This window comes from Thunnus maccoyii, chromosome 19 (genome assembly GCF_910596095.1).
Source record: "Thunnus maccoyii chromosome 19, fThuMac1.1, whole genome shotgun sequence".
NCBI classification, from domain to species: domain Eukaryota; kingdom Metazoa; phylum Chordata; class Actinopteri; order Scombriformes; family Scombridae; genus Thunnus; species Thunnus maccoyii.
In genome coordinates, this window is record NC_056551.1 from 7368957 (window position 1) to 7388012 (window position 19056).

The window sequence follows — 19056 nt, forward strand, 5'->3', positions numbered from 1 at the left end:
GGTCAATAGACAGAGTGGAGTTTAGCCGGCTGACTGTAATAGAGGTGAAAGTGGTGATTCAGTGACATGGGTTATCCCCGCTGCAGTAGAGCAGCTCTCTCACATGGGAGGAGGTGTGCTCGGGGACACAACGGGTGTTGTTGGGAAGAGAATTTTTTTAAAATATCATCCGTCAGCCTCAGTCAGACTTAGAAGTGCATTTTCCAAAGATTGCTTTTACAGTACGGTAATGAGGGGCTACGTTAGCCAAAAACCATTCCCTCTGTGATTTAAGTCTGTTTGTTTGTTTGTTGCTCACCAAATGTCTCTTCAATTTAGCACTCCAGTTCCTCTAATTTTTGCTCTTTAGATGCATTTAAATGTTTTACTTAACACTACTTTTACTAGTGTTACATCTTCTAACAATGTGCAGTTCAACATTACTGCTGTATAAAACCAGTAGTCAAGTACTGTACTTAAATATACTTTTCAGATATTTTATTTGTATCCATTACTTGATATTGAAACTCTACTGCAATTCAGGAGCAAAAATTTTACTTTTTACTCCAATACATTTATGACAGCTGTAGTTACTATTACTGTTGCAGAATAAAATTTTACTTAAAAAGGAAAACTTAATGAACTAAACATAATGAACTATGTAAGGTAGTTACAATTAAGCCTGTCAGTTGACTCTTGGAAACGGGAAACACCAGTTGACAAAACGATCTACAGTCAGGGTCTACTTACTCATTTGTTCTGGAGCTTTTGACCATATCACAGGGTCTTCATCAGCAGATTAAGTTTGCTCTGTTGTCAGTTTGAATATCTACAGCTCTATGACAACTGAGCAAACTGCTGACGAGGACTGTGTGACACAATTGAAAGCTCCAGAACAGGCGAATAAGTGGACCATGAGCAGAGATTGTTTTGTTTTGTCGACTAGTTAAAATTAGCTCCATCTCAACTTGCTTCACATTAAAAAGCTGCGTACAAGTTATAGTTAATAGTAATAATAATACAACAATATAATATACAGTATACTGTTTACTGCTTACTCTCAAAGCAACCATACACTACGTTAAACATATTTAGATGCTAATGTAAAGTGCAAATTTTTCACTTTTACTTGTAATAGAGTATTTTCACATTGTGGTATTGCAAAAGATCTATTTTTTATGTAAGTAAATGACCTGACTGCTTCTTTCACCACTGCATAAAACACTTTATCTTTGTATCACTGTTACATAAGCATTTTTAGGGTGTATAAAGTATCTTTTTACATGAGTCCACATACAAGTACGCCCAGATTGTACAAATAACACTGAAAAAGAAATCTCTGTTCCTAGTGAATATTGCCAGATAGTCCTTGGAAAGTCTGCATGTGGATGCATTCATTATTCATTGTAGGATATGAATGTGCTGTTATGCACATCAGCAGCAGAGTTTTCGGGGTCGTTACCTCAGCAACATCTTGCAGGCTCGACAGTTGGTGTTCTTATCAAACGTGTGCATCTGGAAGTTATGCTGATTGGCTGTGGCTCTCTCTGGCTTGATGTTGGACCTGAAACGTAATAATAATGAATGAGAGGACCTAATTGGACAAGACAGATAACAATACTTCTTTTGCCATGTAATATGTTTGAGCGTAATGCTGATATAAATCCTGAGATGACAGAAATTACAGGATATTTTTTTCATCAATGTGATGTGATGAGGTTGTAGTATGTAGGTTCACTGTATTAGCCAAAAATGGTCATTACCTTCTGGTTTAGACAGACAGAAGTTCACATAGCCCAACCCTACCATAGAATCATACTCACATGGCCATTTCAAACTGCTCCATCCACTTTCTCTTTGTCTCCTCAGTTTTACAAAAGAACTGGAAGCCCTGCTTCCCTTGCAGGTGGATCAGGTAGAAACCATAGGACCACTGGGGAGGAAAAGTGAGTGAATAACAGATGGCAGAGATAAACAAAGAAGCTTTTGATACCTGCATTTCCACATAAATATATACAAAACACACTGTAAATATGGTCAGATTTAATTCAGAACTATAAGATGCTTCACATGCTTTAGCGATGCATCTGACTAAAAGCTGAAGAGCCAGTCAGAGAGCCGGCGGGTGCGCGTGCAATCACGGCATGACACCCCAAAAAACACCACTGCCAAAAATAGGCCACTATGAGAAGATGAGTTAAATAAAGGGGTCACTTGAGCTTACCATTTTTCCACTCGACTGGTAAGCATGCAAAAAGAAAGACACCAGAGAAAGACCCAGTTACACATGCAACATGGACAGACACATGCAGATTCAAAACAAAAAGCCATGTTAGACCGGTGGCGGAATGCACTGCAGTACTCTTTTTTTTTTTTTTTAATGAATCCTAAATGACCTTTGTTGCATTTACATGGTCTTTCAAGCATGGGCGAGCACAATGCATATCTGACACTTCAATGCATTACTCATGAGTTCCATATCTGAAATTACCATCAACACGCTCCTTCAGCTCAAGGGCAACATTTGTAATGATTACACAGGATGTTTCATCACCTGCACTAGCTTGGCTGCCTTTTAGAAAGATATCACTGCATCAGAAATTGTTCTGCTCTGTGTTTTTTTTGAAACCAATAGGATGATTTTCTTACCTTTTTCATATCTCTGTTGTTCATGGGGTCGTCTGACATTTTATACGACTGCAGTTCAATAATCTCTTTGAGCTCATAGCTATATCCTTTCCTCTTGCAGACAATGACCACTTTATCAAACAGGAATATATACCTAAAGACATACACACAAATTCATTGTTAATTTGGTGATGAGAAAATGTCACTTTCGTAATGGGATAATTGTTTTTCTGCACAGTTCAGACTCACCGGTCCTGTTTTGTTCGGTTGACGATGGAACAAACCTTCAGCTCTCCGTCTATCTTTGGCCTCCCGTACTCCTCCAGTTTCACCTGCTGCTTAAGTCACACAGACACACTGAGTGTAAGTCCACTGCATACTATATTTCTAAATTTAATGAGAAACCATAAATAATTCAGCTGAATCAGAATTTCAGAGAGAATCCAAATATAATAAATGGTACAAATGGGAAACTATTGAACCCCTCTATGGTTACATTTCCATCCATCTAATCCAAATGTCAAGCTGTAGTTAAGTTTTAAAGTGAAAACTTCTACTGGTGGTTCCCCAGCATTTACTGTATCTGTGGCACAGGTACTCAGTAAGAAACAGCAGGAAAGGAAAAGTGAGGGGAATAAGAGTGACAGAAAGGGGAACATGGTGACAGAAAGAAACAATGACAGGGTTGTTAGAAATCTGTTGTTAGAAATATTGTTAGGAATATTATAAGAAGTGAACATCAGATTGGGATTAATGTCTATGTCTCTTGTTCATGTTCTGCAAAAAAGTATTCCCAGCAGATGAAAGAAAATATGGACATTTTCAAGAATGGGTAAGTGCTCTGTGATGCTCAGTGACTAATCACGCTGACAAACATTATATTCCAGCCTGGTGATAACATTAGTGCTGGTGTATTAGGTTCTATACATGAAAACTGACTTCTTTCTAGTATTATAAATTACAAAAGAAAGCCAGAAAATTGGATCATATATGATATAAATTTACCAAAAGGTGGCATCATGAGGTGAAATACCTGACATCACCTTTTCCAGCCTCTCCTACAGTACTTCAAATGAGTGAGAAGAGCACAGACAAAAATCCAAATACAGAAATCTCTCATATGAAATTAGCAGTATTGTTCTAACTTTGACAGATAAAAACATGTTCATGTAGGATCCTGTCACCTATAGTAAGAAGCTGAATATGTTTTCAGGGCCCTTCAACAATCTGGGATAAAGAAAACAACTCTAAGACAAAAATAAGTAACAAAGCAGGTCACAGTACTTACAAGATTTTCTATAGAACTTTGGAATTCACTGATTTTCTTCAGTGTCTCGTTGTCCCTCTTGACTTCGTTGATGTACATGGCCAAGTCCTGAGAGAGCGAAGCAAATGTTCTTTCAAACTAAAAATCTTTCTGACATCTGTCATATCATGGTAGATTTACCGTACTGTGAGCAACAGTAGCTGTATGAAACAATTTATACAGCTTTGGCTTCCAGCACTGTAGAGTTATTATGTAATGTTTTTTTAAAGTGCACTCATGAACACACACATCACAAACACATGTGTGACACAGACCTGCATAGCCTCCAGAGCCTCCTTGAGTTGTTGTCTCTCTGGTCGGTCAGTTGAGTGAGTCAAAAGTTCCTGTGGAGGGAGATTATTATTATAATTATTATTATTTAGTAAGAAAACAGTAGTTTGAGAGACTGTAAAGCCTGTTAAATTCTTAAAAATCCAGCGTGCTTTATTCAAATGTATGATGCAATCGTTGAATCCTATAGTAATGAGAGGGATTTAATGTGAGACGTATAGTGGCTCTTTACTGTGATTATGGATGTGACACTGATGTGGCTGAGAACAAGATGCAGCTGAGCACCATCAACAACAACATACTTAAAAATAAAAGACAAGAGGAAGCCGGAGAGATTGGTAATTCGCCTCCAGGTCTGACTGTTCTTTATGGTAACAAAATAATGGTAAACTTGTTGTTCCCTGCAAATCATGTTGTCCTCCTCATAGCCAATCGATAACAATTACGTTACATTGTTTTGATCTGTGATCGTCTGCCTCCTGTCTCTTCCGCTGGCTTATTGGGGTGATTTATTTAATGCTACAGAGCCGCTGTGAGATTTAGTGTCTATCTTGTGTAAAAGGAAAAACAAAGTCTTATCCGATCTGTTATAGTGTTATAAATAAAAAATTGGCAAATCCAGTCTGCAGTGTTGTAAAAATCATACATGACATATAAATAAACTAACTACTGTTAGCAGTGAGTTGCACCAACTAGGGTCAGCCAGGTTTATGTCAGTGTCTGGAGAGTAATGTCTGACATGTTGCACAAGACTGAGAAACAAACAATAGGAAGCTACTTTTATAATGACTAGAAATGTTTTATTGTCATCGGACAGCTGGAATTCCCATGTGCAGCAAATTTAGCCCACACAGGATATCTTGGCAGAGCTGTAGGTGAATGCTTCATATTATGAACTCCATATTTGTATCCAAATCTTAAAACAATCCAAACAGCCTCTATTATCACTCAGTCAGACGTGTTAGAAGTTCTGCCGCAGTCTGCTGTTAGCTTTGACATATATAATTTTCCCCAATTTTTACCAATTTTTTATTTGGAATGTTCAGTAGATCTATTAAATGGCCTGCTTTTCACCTAGAAATGAGCTTCATCAGAAGGCGTAAACATGTTGGATATCATACCCCCAGTCCCAACCCCCACTGTGCAGGCACCCTGAACAACCAGTAAGTCATTAGTGCAGCGACAAGGACATAATCCCTCACTGCCTTCCCACCAGCAAACCAGTACAACCAAGAGGAAAATTATTGCTATTGCACCACATTTTAACTCAGTTCACTTTATTTTTTATTCAAGTGAGCAGCTGACTCTGCAGATCTTTTCAATGCTGTGATTTGTCACTTTTGATTGAGTGAGGCTGTTATTTCTGGACAGTGGCAGCTGCTGTACAACACATACACTGAAGTTCAGATGAAAGATGTCATCACCTGACTATAAAAACACTGCAAATCCATCAGATATTCAAACTCACATTTACTTAAATGCAGCCACAGTACATAAAGTGTTCACACCATGACCAAATACAGAAACACTACTGTGATGATATCTATACAACATCAACTGAAGATGTGCCCTTAGGCTTGACTGGATGGATGGACGGACGGACACACACACACACACAAACAAACAGGGCTTGTCAGTCTGACATGCCCCTGGGCCACAGCATACAACAGCGTTTTACTGCAAAGCTGTGGGAAGCAGTGAAATGGGGTGCGTTTAATCTGATTAGCACACGGTTGATTTGACCTCAGTGCCTTGCTGAAACTCCTGCAGGGGTTCGATTCTAACTAATAGAGAAGTCACAGCGCTCTGTGGGTAGACCTTCAATCACCTGACGCAAGCACTCGCCCACACCCCAGTCCATTATGCACCGCTTCATAAACTCATATGCTCATCCATAATTGAGATGCAAAGTCAATTAATCATGTTACATTGGCCAGCTTGTTTTATACATGAACACCAGGAGTAGAGCTCAAGGGACAAAATGTTGGCTGAGATGTGAGTAGACATTATGTACATTTGCATATTAGGAGAAATGGAATGAGGAGGGGTGTGACTATTTCTTTTATTGTCATTTAATTGGTATGTTATATTTCGGATTAATCAATAAATTGTTTCATCTTTAAAATGTCATCAAATAAGGACAAATTACCATCGCAAGTTCCTAGAGCCAAAAATGATTAATCATTTATGAAAATTGTTGTTGATAAACTTTCTGTCAGTCAGCTCTTGAATTAATCAACTAATTGTTTCACACTAGGCCAGCAGCAATGATACTGTAGCTATAGTAGATTATATTGGTTATATTGTCTATTGTAGATCCAAAAATGTTTTTTTAAATGTTGTCAGTGTTGGAAAGCTATACACTAAGGACATTGATATATTGTTCTACTGATTAAAAACTGGCACCAAGCCAGACTTTTGATTCAATTATTGGTAGTTTCTATTTGTTATAAAAATGTCAGCCTACATATTTGAAGTAAAAGGGCAAAGCAATTATAATGGAAAAAATAAATGAAATACTTTAAATCTGAACCAAAGCACAAGTTGTAATATGTTAAATGCCAAGTAGCGGTATGTGTGTACCACAAAACACTTGTCAAAGCTACAAACTGCAATGAACACTTTCCAAAAGGGCTAAATAGTTGGTGCCAAAATTGGTGATGGACTGGTCACAAATGGTCACAATTTCATGTGGAAAGGCTGAAAAGTCTGGAAAACTATGACATCACTGGCCAAATACAGAGGAACAACTGTCACCAGTCAAAGCTCAATGACAGAAACAGAAAAACTTTTTTTTTTTTTTTTACATTTGGAGAAAGCTGTCCTCCGCATTTAAACCACAACACTTGATGCCAAGTGTTTAATATGCTGGGGGATCTATAATATGCAGAGTCATATAATGGGAGTGATCAGGTCAGATAATCGCTTTATATGGTCATTTAAGAACCTAATACTGTGTTTAAACTCAAGCAGCAAATTGTAGGTTGTCTACTTTAAACAGCGTCTGTTCATTTAACTCTCCCTTAAACTCTACATCCACTGAAACTGATGATGACACATGCTTCAAGGGTACAGAGGGGGACTCCCGTCTCGTTTTTTTGAGACTATGCTCAAAAGTCACAAATGTTACCTCAGAGGAAGCAGCGCGGGAGTCTATGAGAACATGGATGGAAATAGACAATCATTGCTTTACCATTACATTGCTAAAAACATTACTTCTGGCAGAGCTTCGGAGCTATGAGGAGGTGGAAAACTGGATTATGCAGCAGGAGCACTTTGAGACGTTTCTACAGACGTGTTTACATTTCTTTGTTGCTGTCTTAAAGTGTTTGATGTTTAAAAGCTGGAAAGTAAAGTATGGAGTAGTAAATTCCATATAGACTCTCCTTAAAGAAATTAAAAGAGGTGTGGAGCATTCAAAGTTGCTGAAACTGCTCTGAAGGTCCTTTTATTTAATATATTAGTTGTTTCATGTACTTTATCTTTCCTCTGTAGGATTAAACTTTGTAAAAATAACTGATTTGTAGGTTTTGCAGGTATGAGATGTCTCCTACCTTCAGTAGTAGGTGATACTTCAGCACCCTCTGCATGGGAACCACCAGAAGATCCTGTAGCTTGAACTTTCCTTCCTGCACTTTCATAGTACATTCCTGTGAAACGATGACACAAGCAGCAGGGTAATTATTACACATTTCAGCACAGTACATTTCCTACTAACAAGCATTCATTCATTGTTTAATAATTCATTGTGTCTTCTTGCATTGCTGCTATTGCTTCCACACATTCACGGGGCATTCCATTAACAACAACGAGGCCAGTTTATTCTTTCAGGGCACAAAAGCTCTGGCTGTTCCAGCGACACAATTATCCTGCATGCTGACTGAGAAATTCCTCTGACTAATGAATACATTTCTATAGACTCTGCACTAGCTCCATAAGAAACTGTCTTTTGTTAGTATCATCCTATAAGGCTCCTTCACAGTGGCTTGTGTAGGCGTTTCTTTATTCAGTTTCTATAACTGTGCAGTAACAGGGACAGTTTATCCCTCTTTAAAAACAAGTTTTTGTGTAAAGAGACTGTGAGAAGCTGTTTTACCCTGTTATAAAGCTCTTCTATTTTGACAGAGAGTATCTCAATGTCAACTACCCTCACTGTAATCACCTCGTTTTTTTTCTGTCAACAGCTACCAGTGCTATTTCTCTGGCCTTGCTAACTGCTGAGCTGCCTTAATCCCACTATTACAGCAGGGCGTTAGCATTCTGCTACCATCAGTTCAGAGTCTTCTCAAGAATCTGTTGGTAGAAAGGAATAATAGCAGCGCTCATGGAGGGAGGTCTTGCAGCACAAATGGACTCAGAATATCATCTAGACTTAAATAGCAAATTTAATACAACTTTTTCACTTTCAAAACTTTCAAAAGCACATTTAACAAGATTACAAGATAAACAACTCTTGAAGTCACTCACTACAAAATCAACTGTATCCTACCACCATAGTCTCCTATATAAAGGGGTAATAGTGTGCAATGTAATAGAAATTATGATGAATTTAAAAGTTCTAAGGGCATCTCTGTAAATTACATTTGCTTCTCTGATTTCATCACAATTTCTGCATGTTAACAGCAAATTGGACCTTGTTTATGAATTTCTTTAAGTCATTATTTCAACGTCATCATTTATTCAACAGTTAATTTTACTTTCATACGAGCCGAACGATTTTGTGAGAGAGGATGTCGGATTGATTGATATACTGTGTTTGCATGAATCTTTATGGAGAATGGTTGCATTATTTTAGATGCCACTGTAGCTATTCTGTTTGAAAGATTTCTTTTATTTTAGTGGTAGTAAAAAACTGAAGAAATTCAAAATTACAATAACAAGGTTTAAATAAAATAAGTTTGTTACATGTTATCAACTTGCTCCTGTTGTATAGCTGTAACATGAATGTGTATTATTGCAACATAGAGGCAAGATAAACTACATATAATACCACTATATTATACTGTATCTGAAGAGGCTGGTAGCATGGAGTTCACTTAAGTTACATATTACAGCTTTCTGGGCCTTATCTGCTCCCTTATTCTCCCTCACTTTGAAAGTAAAAGTTTGTATTGACTTCTATAGTAGAGCGTATTATTTTTGCACATAAATCAGTGGGCTGTCAGGTGTTTAAGGTGAGTGATATTACCTTTACACACTTACCTCTACTTTAATCTTAACGTCCTCGCGTGTTGCTATTAGCTCATCCAGTGTCTTCTGGGCGTTCTCCATGTGGCTGCAGTACTGGCCATAGATCAACAACCTGGTGAGGGACACAATTCAACCGTTACATGAGATACTGCCGTGACTGAACTTTATGTGATCATAAAGGATTTATTATGTCAGATCTGTTCACAGTGACTCAAGAGACAGACTCCATTCTGTGGTTGTCACACTCACATTGCGTTTATATCTTAGAGGAGACTGGACATTGGACAGTAACGTGGACAGAATCCACACAAATCACTGTGTATCATTAAACTCATATTTTCCTCATAGTAGTGGGATCTGTAAAAATGAATGTGAGTAAAGACCAAGTTTGTCCCATCAATCACAAACGTATTGAAAAGACAAGTGTAACCACAGCCTTTGGCTCACAGATCACAGACATTTCATTTTATGGCTTGAACTACTTTCATTCTCAAAAGACCAACTGCGGCTGAACACATCTTACAAATGCTCGAGCTCCAAATAATGAAACATTGATGTCTATTAAGAGAAATCTACAGCTGAGATTTTGATTTAGATACATTTTGCTTGTCTTCTAAGAGTATGGGAACATTATACACCACGTGGGCTCATAAAACCTGTTCAAAGCCCAATGTGTGGTTAAGAATCTAAAGAATGAGGCTTAATAAGGACTAATGAGGCTATTCTTAATTTTCAAAATGTTAGAAATATATCATATCTTTGTAAAAATATAGAGACAAAGGAGATTGCAGTTTGAGTCCACAATTAGCTCTGAACCGGTTACTGTCCTGCAGCGTTTAGGCAATGCACTGCACATTAATTTTAAGATTAATAACACAATTTGATAGGTCAGTGTGAGAGTCATTCTGCACTACAGGGGGCAAATAAATGAATATGTGAATAAATGTATTATGATTAGTAATATATGTGAATACCATGAATAAGTAATGAGTGGATTCTGATCCCAGGGCAATATTTGGAGGGGCGGCATCCTCTCACCGTAATAACTGAGCACTAATGAAAGATGATGCTTTATATAATTTGCTTTGCAGAGTTCCTCTTATCAGCGTGAGAGGAAAAAAAAAATCTCTTAATTTCAAGCAGTGAGGATATGAAGGCTGTGTTCATTAGATATTACAATGGAACCCTGACACAGATCTGCTGGGTTCAGCTGGGAAGGAGTTCAAAGTCATCTTGCCTGGAGGATGCCACTGCACATTGGCACACATTCCTCTCGCTCACTCACTGAGTCAAAGTAGGGCATTGGCACGGTTGGTAGTGCTAACCCCTCCACCACCACCCTCCCTCTCTCCCCCCCCTGGTAGAGTTGGCACTCCAATCTCTTAATCTGAATCTTGAGTGGGGCGAGGCGGTGCAGAGAGCTGGCACCCTGAAGTCTAATCAAGCCTCTGATAGATCTGTGACGCAGACAAGAGCAACACTGCAAACAGAACAACCAGGAAGAGTTTGTATGACAGAGCAGTGGAGCAACTTCTGCCAGATAACATGGATTCCTGCTCTTTCTACTAGTTGTTCACACACAGAGACACCTATATATTATATATATTATGCACTTTAAGTTTCAAATCTTAACTCTTTTAAAACAACATATTTGTTTATATATTGATCTTTTCCCTCATTTTGACTTTTAATATTCAGGAATATTGGGAGTTTTATCTTAATAATAACTGAAAAAAGAGCTCTGTATACACAAACGTTGCTGTCCATGAAAACATGGTTCAACAAACACTGACTATTTTAAAAGTTACAGAATGCCACGTGTAATAAGACTTATTTCACTATTGATGTAAGTAGATTATAAAGACGTTCCACAGCTTGACTCTGCAGCTCCTAAAACACATGAGTACAAACACACATGAATCACTATTATTAATACAAAAGCATCTCTTTAAATAAATAATTCTGCCCTAGCAGAGTTTCTAAAATGTTCAGGCTATAAATGTGTGATTCAGAGTTCATGTTTTGCCAGAGGTGGAAATCTGAACACCGAACTAAAATCTTCTCCTTAAAAGCGACGTTTCTGTCAGACCCATTCTTCAGCTGATCATCCTCTGCTCCACAGAGATCCACCAGTGATGATAACTGGAGCTTCACTGGAGTCTTGAGTAAGGCTCCCCTGCAGTGAGGCTCCTATCCTGGTTAAACCGGCCCGGGGCTAACAAGCCCCTGATTAAGACTTGATCCACACTCGGGGAGACAGCTCCCCTCAGCTCCTGCTCCTCCAGGACAACAAAGTGATTGAGATTAATGGGGGCCTTGATCAATTAGAAGACAGCAGGCAGACTGTGCAGCGTAGCAAGGATCTAGGGGCACGTGCCAGAGACACCCATCATATAATAAGTTATCGGGACATAATGTGACATGAAGGTCTTCTTTTGAATAGCTGTTCCATGGCAGGAATGCAAAGAACTCAAGCTAGTGGTGTAAATGTGGGAATCATTACAGCAGTTTAAGAGTTGAAGTGATATAGGACATTACTGGCTGTCATGAGAAGAAAAGCTTAAAGAGATATTTGAAAAGAATGTAATAATAATACATATTCAGGCATAGATGAACAAAATGAAGATGAAGCAACTTATGAGGCTATGCAGCCAGAAAATGACATTGTTCTTCAGGGCAATGTTGTGAAAGTTGTCTGTGAAAGTTAGAACTTGCAGCTTTTTGACTGCACACTCATTTATATTTATAAGTGTGTGGCCTCAGTAATTTAGTTAAAGGAACCAAATTATGATTTAATCACATCAATAGTGAGAACTTAGCGAATGATTAAAAGAGTGATTTCTTTGCTCATCTGCCTGGGTTTAAAAGAAGGCCATCCTTTAGTGTGTGATGTGTGCTTGTGAATGTTTCTTTTCATGTGTACCACTGTGCGCCTGCAGCAAGCAGTTTGTTCTCCACTGCATGGGGGCTCACTTCTCTGAAGTTTCCACTTACAGTAAACCAACCCATGTCCAACCAGACTGCCAGGACCATCATGCTGATGAGTTTTAGCCTCTTTAAGCAGATGGTTTTGGTTTTACGGCATATTTACTGCGTGGTAGGTTCTCGTCAGCCTCATTTTTAACCAAAAAGACACTAATAAACCCACTGTAGACTACCTGCCAGGCACCAAATGAAAGACAGACAAAGTTAGCGACTTGTCTGTGAATACAGTGGAACATTTAGCAGCTAACAAGCCAGATATTTAGCTCAAGATTTGGGGGGAACCAAATCAGAGCGAAAAGGAGAGTGAATATTGGACTTATATTGATCAGGTGGACACAAACACGACTCCAAATGAATGCTAATGGTGCTAAGTGCTAGCTGGATGTGTCAATACACAAATGTTTTGTTAGCCAACAGCTTTCTATGGCTTTTGTCCTGCAGTGGCCAAAAATTATGCAGATTTAAGGTGAATTCGAAAACACTGTACGTATGGAAGTTAGTAAAGTATTTCATTTGGTAAACAGAAGATGATTTACAATGACTAAGAAAAAATTACACCTTGTAGGGCTTTAGTGTAGAGGAAAAATCAAGGAAAGCATCCCTTTCTGAGTTGCTGGCACCACAATATCACACTCAAGGTCAATAATAATAGTCAATCAATAACTGGATATTTAGACGTCATGTAGTGTGGGAACAAGTTATCTTTACAGTTTAATAACAGTCTTTCATCTGAGACTTAAGAGACTAGTTAGAATCTTTGGGCACTTCCCTGAGACAGACTGTGGAACAAAGTCATCCAGTCATCCATAATTAGTCCATCACCTAGTGATGAGCACATTCTTTACCTGATACCACATCTAGACACATTGCAGTGAAAAGTAATGAGTCATCATTTACTGTTTTCTCTTTGCACCTTTGCTTGAATATTTTGAAATCTAAAATACTCTAGTATACAAGAATAAAAAAACAAATTTGAAGTCAGATTTCTGTACATTAATGAAGTTACAAATGTTCATTTGGATAGTCCAAACCAATTAAAACTCCATATTAGCCTTTTCAAAAATGAAATAAGTAACACTGAACATCTTCAGAGCTTCAAAATGGCTTAAATTGATACTCTAAACATCTCTTGCAGAATATTCAGAGAGCCATAAAACCAAACTATCACAGTGAGATTCCAAAGGTCAGGTATTTGCTACAGTGGAGCATTAATGATGTGAATGATGTTTTTTTTCTTTCTTTGTACATCTCAGCAAACACCAATTTTCCTCTTAATACTACAAATGGAAAGATCAATCAGGTAAGATTTCTAATCAAAAGATAAAAACTGACATTTCTTTCTCATAGTAGAGCCAATTGGTAAGTTTTCACTTGTGCCATTATAAAACCCACAGCAGCTCAAAATTGAAAAAGAAGTTCTCTGCAAATAGAGAGTACAAGGAAAAGAAGGAATAATACATCATCCTCTGAACAGCAAAGTTATTTGAGTGGAGTTGTTTTCCTTTGGGTTGCAAAGTTTGCTGGTGCAGTAAAAAAACTTGCTATTTATATTCTTTTCAGTGCCGGTGATATCGCCCTGCTGTGCTGGCCTCTTTCATAATGAGGATGCTGTCGTGCATGTTATTTCACGGAAAATGCAATTTTGAGTAACTGCGCCCTGGGCCTTCACCCCCACCTTCGCGGAGCCCTGCGAGCCGAGCCAGGCGACTGAGGAAATCTCCCTACAAACAAGAAGTGACAGGCTGTGGAGCCAGCTAATATTCTCTGACACATGGCATTGGGACCCCCTCACCTCCACTCAGCATATCCAACAAACAGCAAATGGAGGAGAACATAGAGCAAAGACCTCCAATAAAGAGCCTCATAGTGCGGCCATGATTAGGCACTGCGAGGATATAGGGCAGCCAGATTACTCGGGAAATGAGTTGGGGAATGTTGCAAATGAGGATATCAACACAAGGGTACTTAGATGCCCATTTAGTTTATCGAGCTTCCTCTGAGCGCACTTTCCCATTCAGCCCCGTTCTTGCTTTTTAAAAATTGAGAAGTAGTTGAGATAAAGCAGTGACATTTTCAGCGTGGCATTCATTTCAATGACAAATAGGGAAAAGGGCTTTTCATCTTTTGCGCCGACGTGAGGAAAAAAAAGATACAAGCACATTGTTGTAAAGGTCACTGGGACTTACAAGCATAGATAACCAAATTAATTATGCCAAGCCAGGTCCTCAGGAAAATCGCCAAGAAGCCTGATGAGAGCTGTGCTGTGAGAGTCCAAATCCCCTGGTCACTGTTGTTTATCGCCACAGAGAGAAAAGACACCGGAGTGCCTCATAATGAGGCAGGAGCACATGTCAATCACACGCAGAGAGTCAACGCCTGTGACGCACAGAATCTGCAAATCTAATGACTTGTTTTCTTAAAATAAACCTGCGTCGCATTCTGGAGAATGTCACTGAAGGTAAATATGAACAATGTCATCAGGCGATTTGTTTATGAATAGAAGGTAAATGTTCGATTTTTCTGTCAGAGATAGAAGATTGTCTAGACAGATAGAAGGTACGCTTGATCTCAGGCTGTTTTTCATGGTTTGTGTTAGTCTCCTTAGTTCCAATTAAGGGAAATCTTAATACTACAGCTTGATATTTATGATATGATATTTAACACAACAGCGTGCTTCCAACTTTGTGGCAACAGTTTACTGCACAAAGCCAGGTCTATGTTCAACAATCACGTATAAGTGTAATGTTCAGTTGTCCACATACTTTAGGCCATATAGCATATAGAGAAAGACAGAGAAAGAGAAAATGACCCTCTTCCAGACCAACAAAAAAAAGACTCAACAGGGATAAAATCAAAAGTAGATACCAGCTATATAACTGATGGAACAACAGAAACTAGTGTTCCTGCTGAAATTGGTTACTCCTCTCCCTATGCTCCCTCTGAGCTTTCATGTAACATCAACAACCTCCCAATGCTTTGCAGGGACCTTTGGCTGAGCTGGACCTTATCTGGGATTGCGTGCAAGTGAAGATTTCCAACCACTGCTCAATCAGATCAGGGAGGAAGGAGATACAGTATGAGTGTGTGCATGCGTGTGTGAGATAGAGGGAGAGAGTATGTGCCTGCCTCTGTCTATTAGAAGGAAGGAAGTCTCTCGTGTCACACTAACTTTGTGTTACATGGCCCTCTAGGCTTAAGGATGCGATGAGGCTATTACCTATGCAAACTGACGTTGCCCAAAGAAATACTGTGACTGTCTATTTCAGGTTGGAAGGGGGAAAGAAAACATAAAGTGTGCGAGGATCATTGTGCAGAGATATATAATATGCACTTATGTACATAATATGTAATATGCATGCAAGAATAGGCACACACACACACACGCAGTGCAGTGTGTGACTCACTCTTGCAGTAATATAATTCGAGTGTCATACTCATGGCTGTGTATGGAATCATGACCAGGGCCAGAACCTATCATCACTATCATTATCATTACCTATGAAGCAGCTACACTCAGCACAGCAGGGAGGCAAATCACTGCTCCCCTCAGGGATGCAAATTATCCACACATTGCTCAGCAGCTGGGCAAAAGATCCATCTGATCCAAACCCTGTTCGCTGTAATCCCCACACTGCAGAAATCTTTCTCTCATCAAGTCATTTCTGTCTTTAATTAAAACCTTATTTTCCGAAACTAAGTGAAACAACCTGCCAGTGCAGTGAGAATATTTTATCTCGTTTCCAATAAAATCTACTTGTTTCAAGAGTTTTGGATCTTGAACAGATAAGACAGGTGGCTGCACTAGAAAAAAAACCCCCAAAAAACCTCAATTTGGGAAATACTTGAAACCAGTTGATTTGCATTAGAAACAGACAATAATATTCTGACTGCACTTGGTTTTGTTTTTGTTTTAAGAATTTAAAACTTAGAATTAATATTTCACAAAGCAGACTGCCTTTCACACACTGAAGGAAATCCACATTGTTGGAGATTCTGAGCTAGTAACAACAAATGTGACAAAAAGTATATAGTGTTTACCAGAACAAGGATATGCAACCTTGAGTGGACTTACTTTCATCTTTTTGGCTGAGAATTGATTACCTGCTCTCTCAGCTTTTTCCTCTACCATGTTTGGTTTTAATTGACTTATTCTTTGAGGACTAATCCCATTAATCCTCTGACTGATCAGTGGAAACTGCGACTTGATGCAGCCTCCTGCTACCTCTCAACTATAAGTGGATTTTGACACTCTTTGTACATTACCTAAAAAAGCATAGCACGCACATGTGCAACACCACATACAAAACTCAGGTTACTAACCTTTCTTTGAAGTCGAGGAAGATCTTTCCCAGCCCACTTCCTCCACTGACCATGTTCAGGTCGATGGCTCGCAGGAGGGCAAAATGGACTCTGATGACATCCTGAGTGAAGAGAATTTATCAATTCTAATCTTTATTCCTTCCTTTATACACAGTTACATACATAGATAGATCTAAACAGTCTGTATATAGTTATTTCCTAGAATGTACAGTACATTAGTTGTGCAACAATACATATATTTATCCCAAATAATTTGATATTCCTTATGATTCAAATAATTACTCTTTAGTTAGTCTAATATAATCTATCTTCAGTCTAGGTACTGACATGTGTAGAAGCTTGTTGGTGTAACGGTTGTTCTCTGCTAATTCCTGCTAATTTAGTTAGCAACATCAGTATGTCAAACATAAATGAATAGCTGACAAACTACAGGTTCCTCTACCAATGGTGTTGTGAGCAGCCCCTTGCCACAGTTTCAGACAGTGTCGTAGGAGTATGTTTGTAAGATATACAAACATATTTGTACAGAACACTGGATTCCAGCATATCTTACGCAATATTTAATTATTAGTGTTTGTTTTCTTGCAAAGAAACTACTGACCAAATGCAAGTTGTACAGCAAGAATTATTGCCCATGAGCCACTGTTAAGTGTTGAAGTTTTTTTAAAAAGAATGAAAAGAAATGGAATCTTTTGGAAATGGAAATGGAAAGTTTTCCATTACTGGGGTGAAAACACTGAACCATGACACAAACATTTCAGTGCATATCAAACTGTGAATTTTGCATACCATTACACCCCTAATATACATGCAACATATCCTGTCATTCAGTCAACCATCCATGAAAATATTGAATTATTCACTTGGTGTGCAACACATCCATGCTGTATAGACATCATTTTCTTTGCTTGAGCAATTACTCACCTCAAGGTTGACAAAGATAGCTTCCATGTCCTGTGGACTCAAGACTTGCTTCAAAGGGATCATGTAATTCTTTAAGAGAAACAAGAGACAAATCAGTGAAAATGTGTATATTAAGATTGAAAAGCAACAAGTTTCCTCTTAAAAATAAATACTGCAACACAGAGTTGCCATTTTTTTATGTCAAAAAAGTATTGATAACATGGCATAAAGCTCTGGCTGATCTGTGAGACTTTAAAAGCAGCAACCAAGGAAATCAATATCAGGCTACACTGTAAAAGATGGATGTAACATATTGTTGTTCAGGGTGTGTGAAGTTATTTAATTCTAGGCTATAACTGTGTCTCTGACATAAATACATTCTGTACAGCTGTTATGTATGCTGCACTTACGCTTACAGAAGAAAAAGCTGCCTATTCTTTCTCTAACATTTTATGGTTGTCACATACCATCACCATAATAATAACAAATAAATCAACTAAGAAGCAATGAGGAGATGACAGGCTTTATTAACCCCAACTCAATTAAGCTCAATGACTCCTCTGATCATAAGAAGGTTGTTTATTCTCATTTAGTCTTGTGTCGATCTGATGCTGGAAACACAGACTACACATTTAGTTTAATGAAATTAGCAGAGTGGATGATTTGTGACACTTCATCAAATTGCAAATGAAATCTGTCAACATAGAAAGTGATGTGTTAGCAGCAGTGATCCCAATAATGGTCCATTATCACACTGTGAGAGCTGGTATGTGATTTTATGTTTCCTTAAGCGCGCAGAAGTTGCTGTTTTACAGGGAGGCACTTTGAGTCAGAAAAGTACGTGTGTGTCCATATATGACTTTGCTCTCTGTGATGTGCGTGTGTCTATACTTTAAGCCCCAGGGATCAGTGTCTCCAGTGAGGGCCAAGCCAATAATAACTGTATCGATCAGCTCCTGTGACATTTGTGCTCCCCAATGAATCTGCCAATAGTTGACATTTCCATGCTGTGACCCAACCTGAGGGCCTCAGATACCAACAAAGAAGTGACAAAAGGAAACTCTCACATAGCATACTGGTGTCAGGAAAAAATAAATAAAAATCCACATACAACTGCATACATACACATATATAAACACACTCACCTTCTCAATGTCTTCTAAAGTCTTGTAGTACTTGGCCTCAGTCTCCTGAATTTCCACTAAGCAGCAATTTCTCTTGTCATCTTCTGTCATACCCATCTTCTATAGTGAGAATAGAAAATATACTGAGTCAGAATAAATTAACTGCATGATGATTAATTATCTCCAGTTTTTAGTATGAACATATAATTGCATAAAAGGAATTGCATGATATTTATATAAAAATGGAATTCAATTTAGTGCCGGTGTTCTAGTATCTAAATTTGTGTCACAATGCAGACGCAATGTGACACCTCTGGTTGGGAATTAGGA

At 38.4% G+C, this 19056-nt stretch overlaps 1 protein-coding gene across 6 annotated transcripts in view; it reads right to left on the bottom strand.

Annotated features, from left to right (window-relative positions):
* Window positions 1–19056, bottom strand: part of vav2 (vav 2 guanine nucleotide exchange factor) — a 180354-nt gene that overhangs the window by 11580 nt on the left and 149718 nt on the right. For 2 of the 6 annotated variants that reach the window (XM_042394963.1, XM_042394968.1), the window contains exons 6-17: window positions 18748–18846; window positions 17624–17692; window positions 16700–16800; window positions 9407–9506; window positions 7759–7854; window positions 4189–4257; window positions 3896–3982; window positions 2857–2945; window positions 2629–2761; window positions 2204–2218; window positions 1803–1912; window positions 1442–1543 (exon numbers count right to left, since the gene is read on the bottom strand). In XM_042394963.1, coding sequence (XP_042250897.1) covers window positions 1442–1543; window positions 1803–1912; window positions 2204–2218; window positions 2629–2761; window positions 2857–2945; window positions 3896–3982; window positions 4189–4257; window positions 7759–7854; window positions 9407–9506; window positions 16700–16800; window positions 17624–17692; window positions 18748–18846 — 1070 coding nt within the window. The remainder of the gene's footprint in view (window positions 1–1441; window positions 1544–1802; window positions 1913–2203; window positions 2219–2628; window positions 2762–2856; window positions 2946–3895; window positions 3983–4188; window positions 4258–7758; window positions 7855–9406; window positions 9507–16699; window positions 16801–17623; window positions 17693–18747; window positions 18847–19056) is intronic. The other 4 variants (XM_042394967.1, XM_042394969.1, XM_042394964.1 and 1 more) reach the window with 3 other exon arrangements.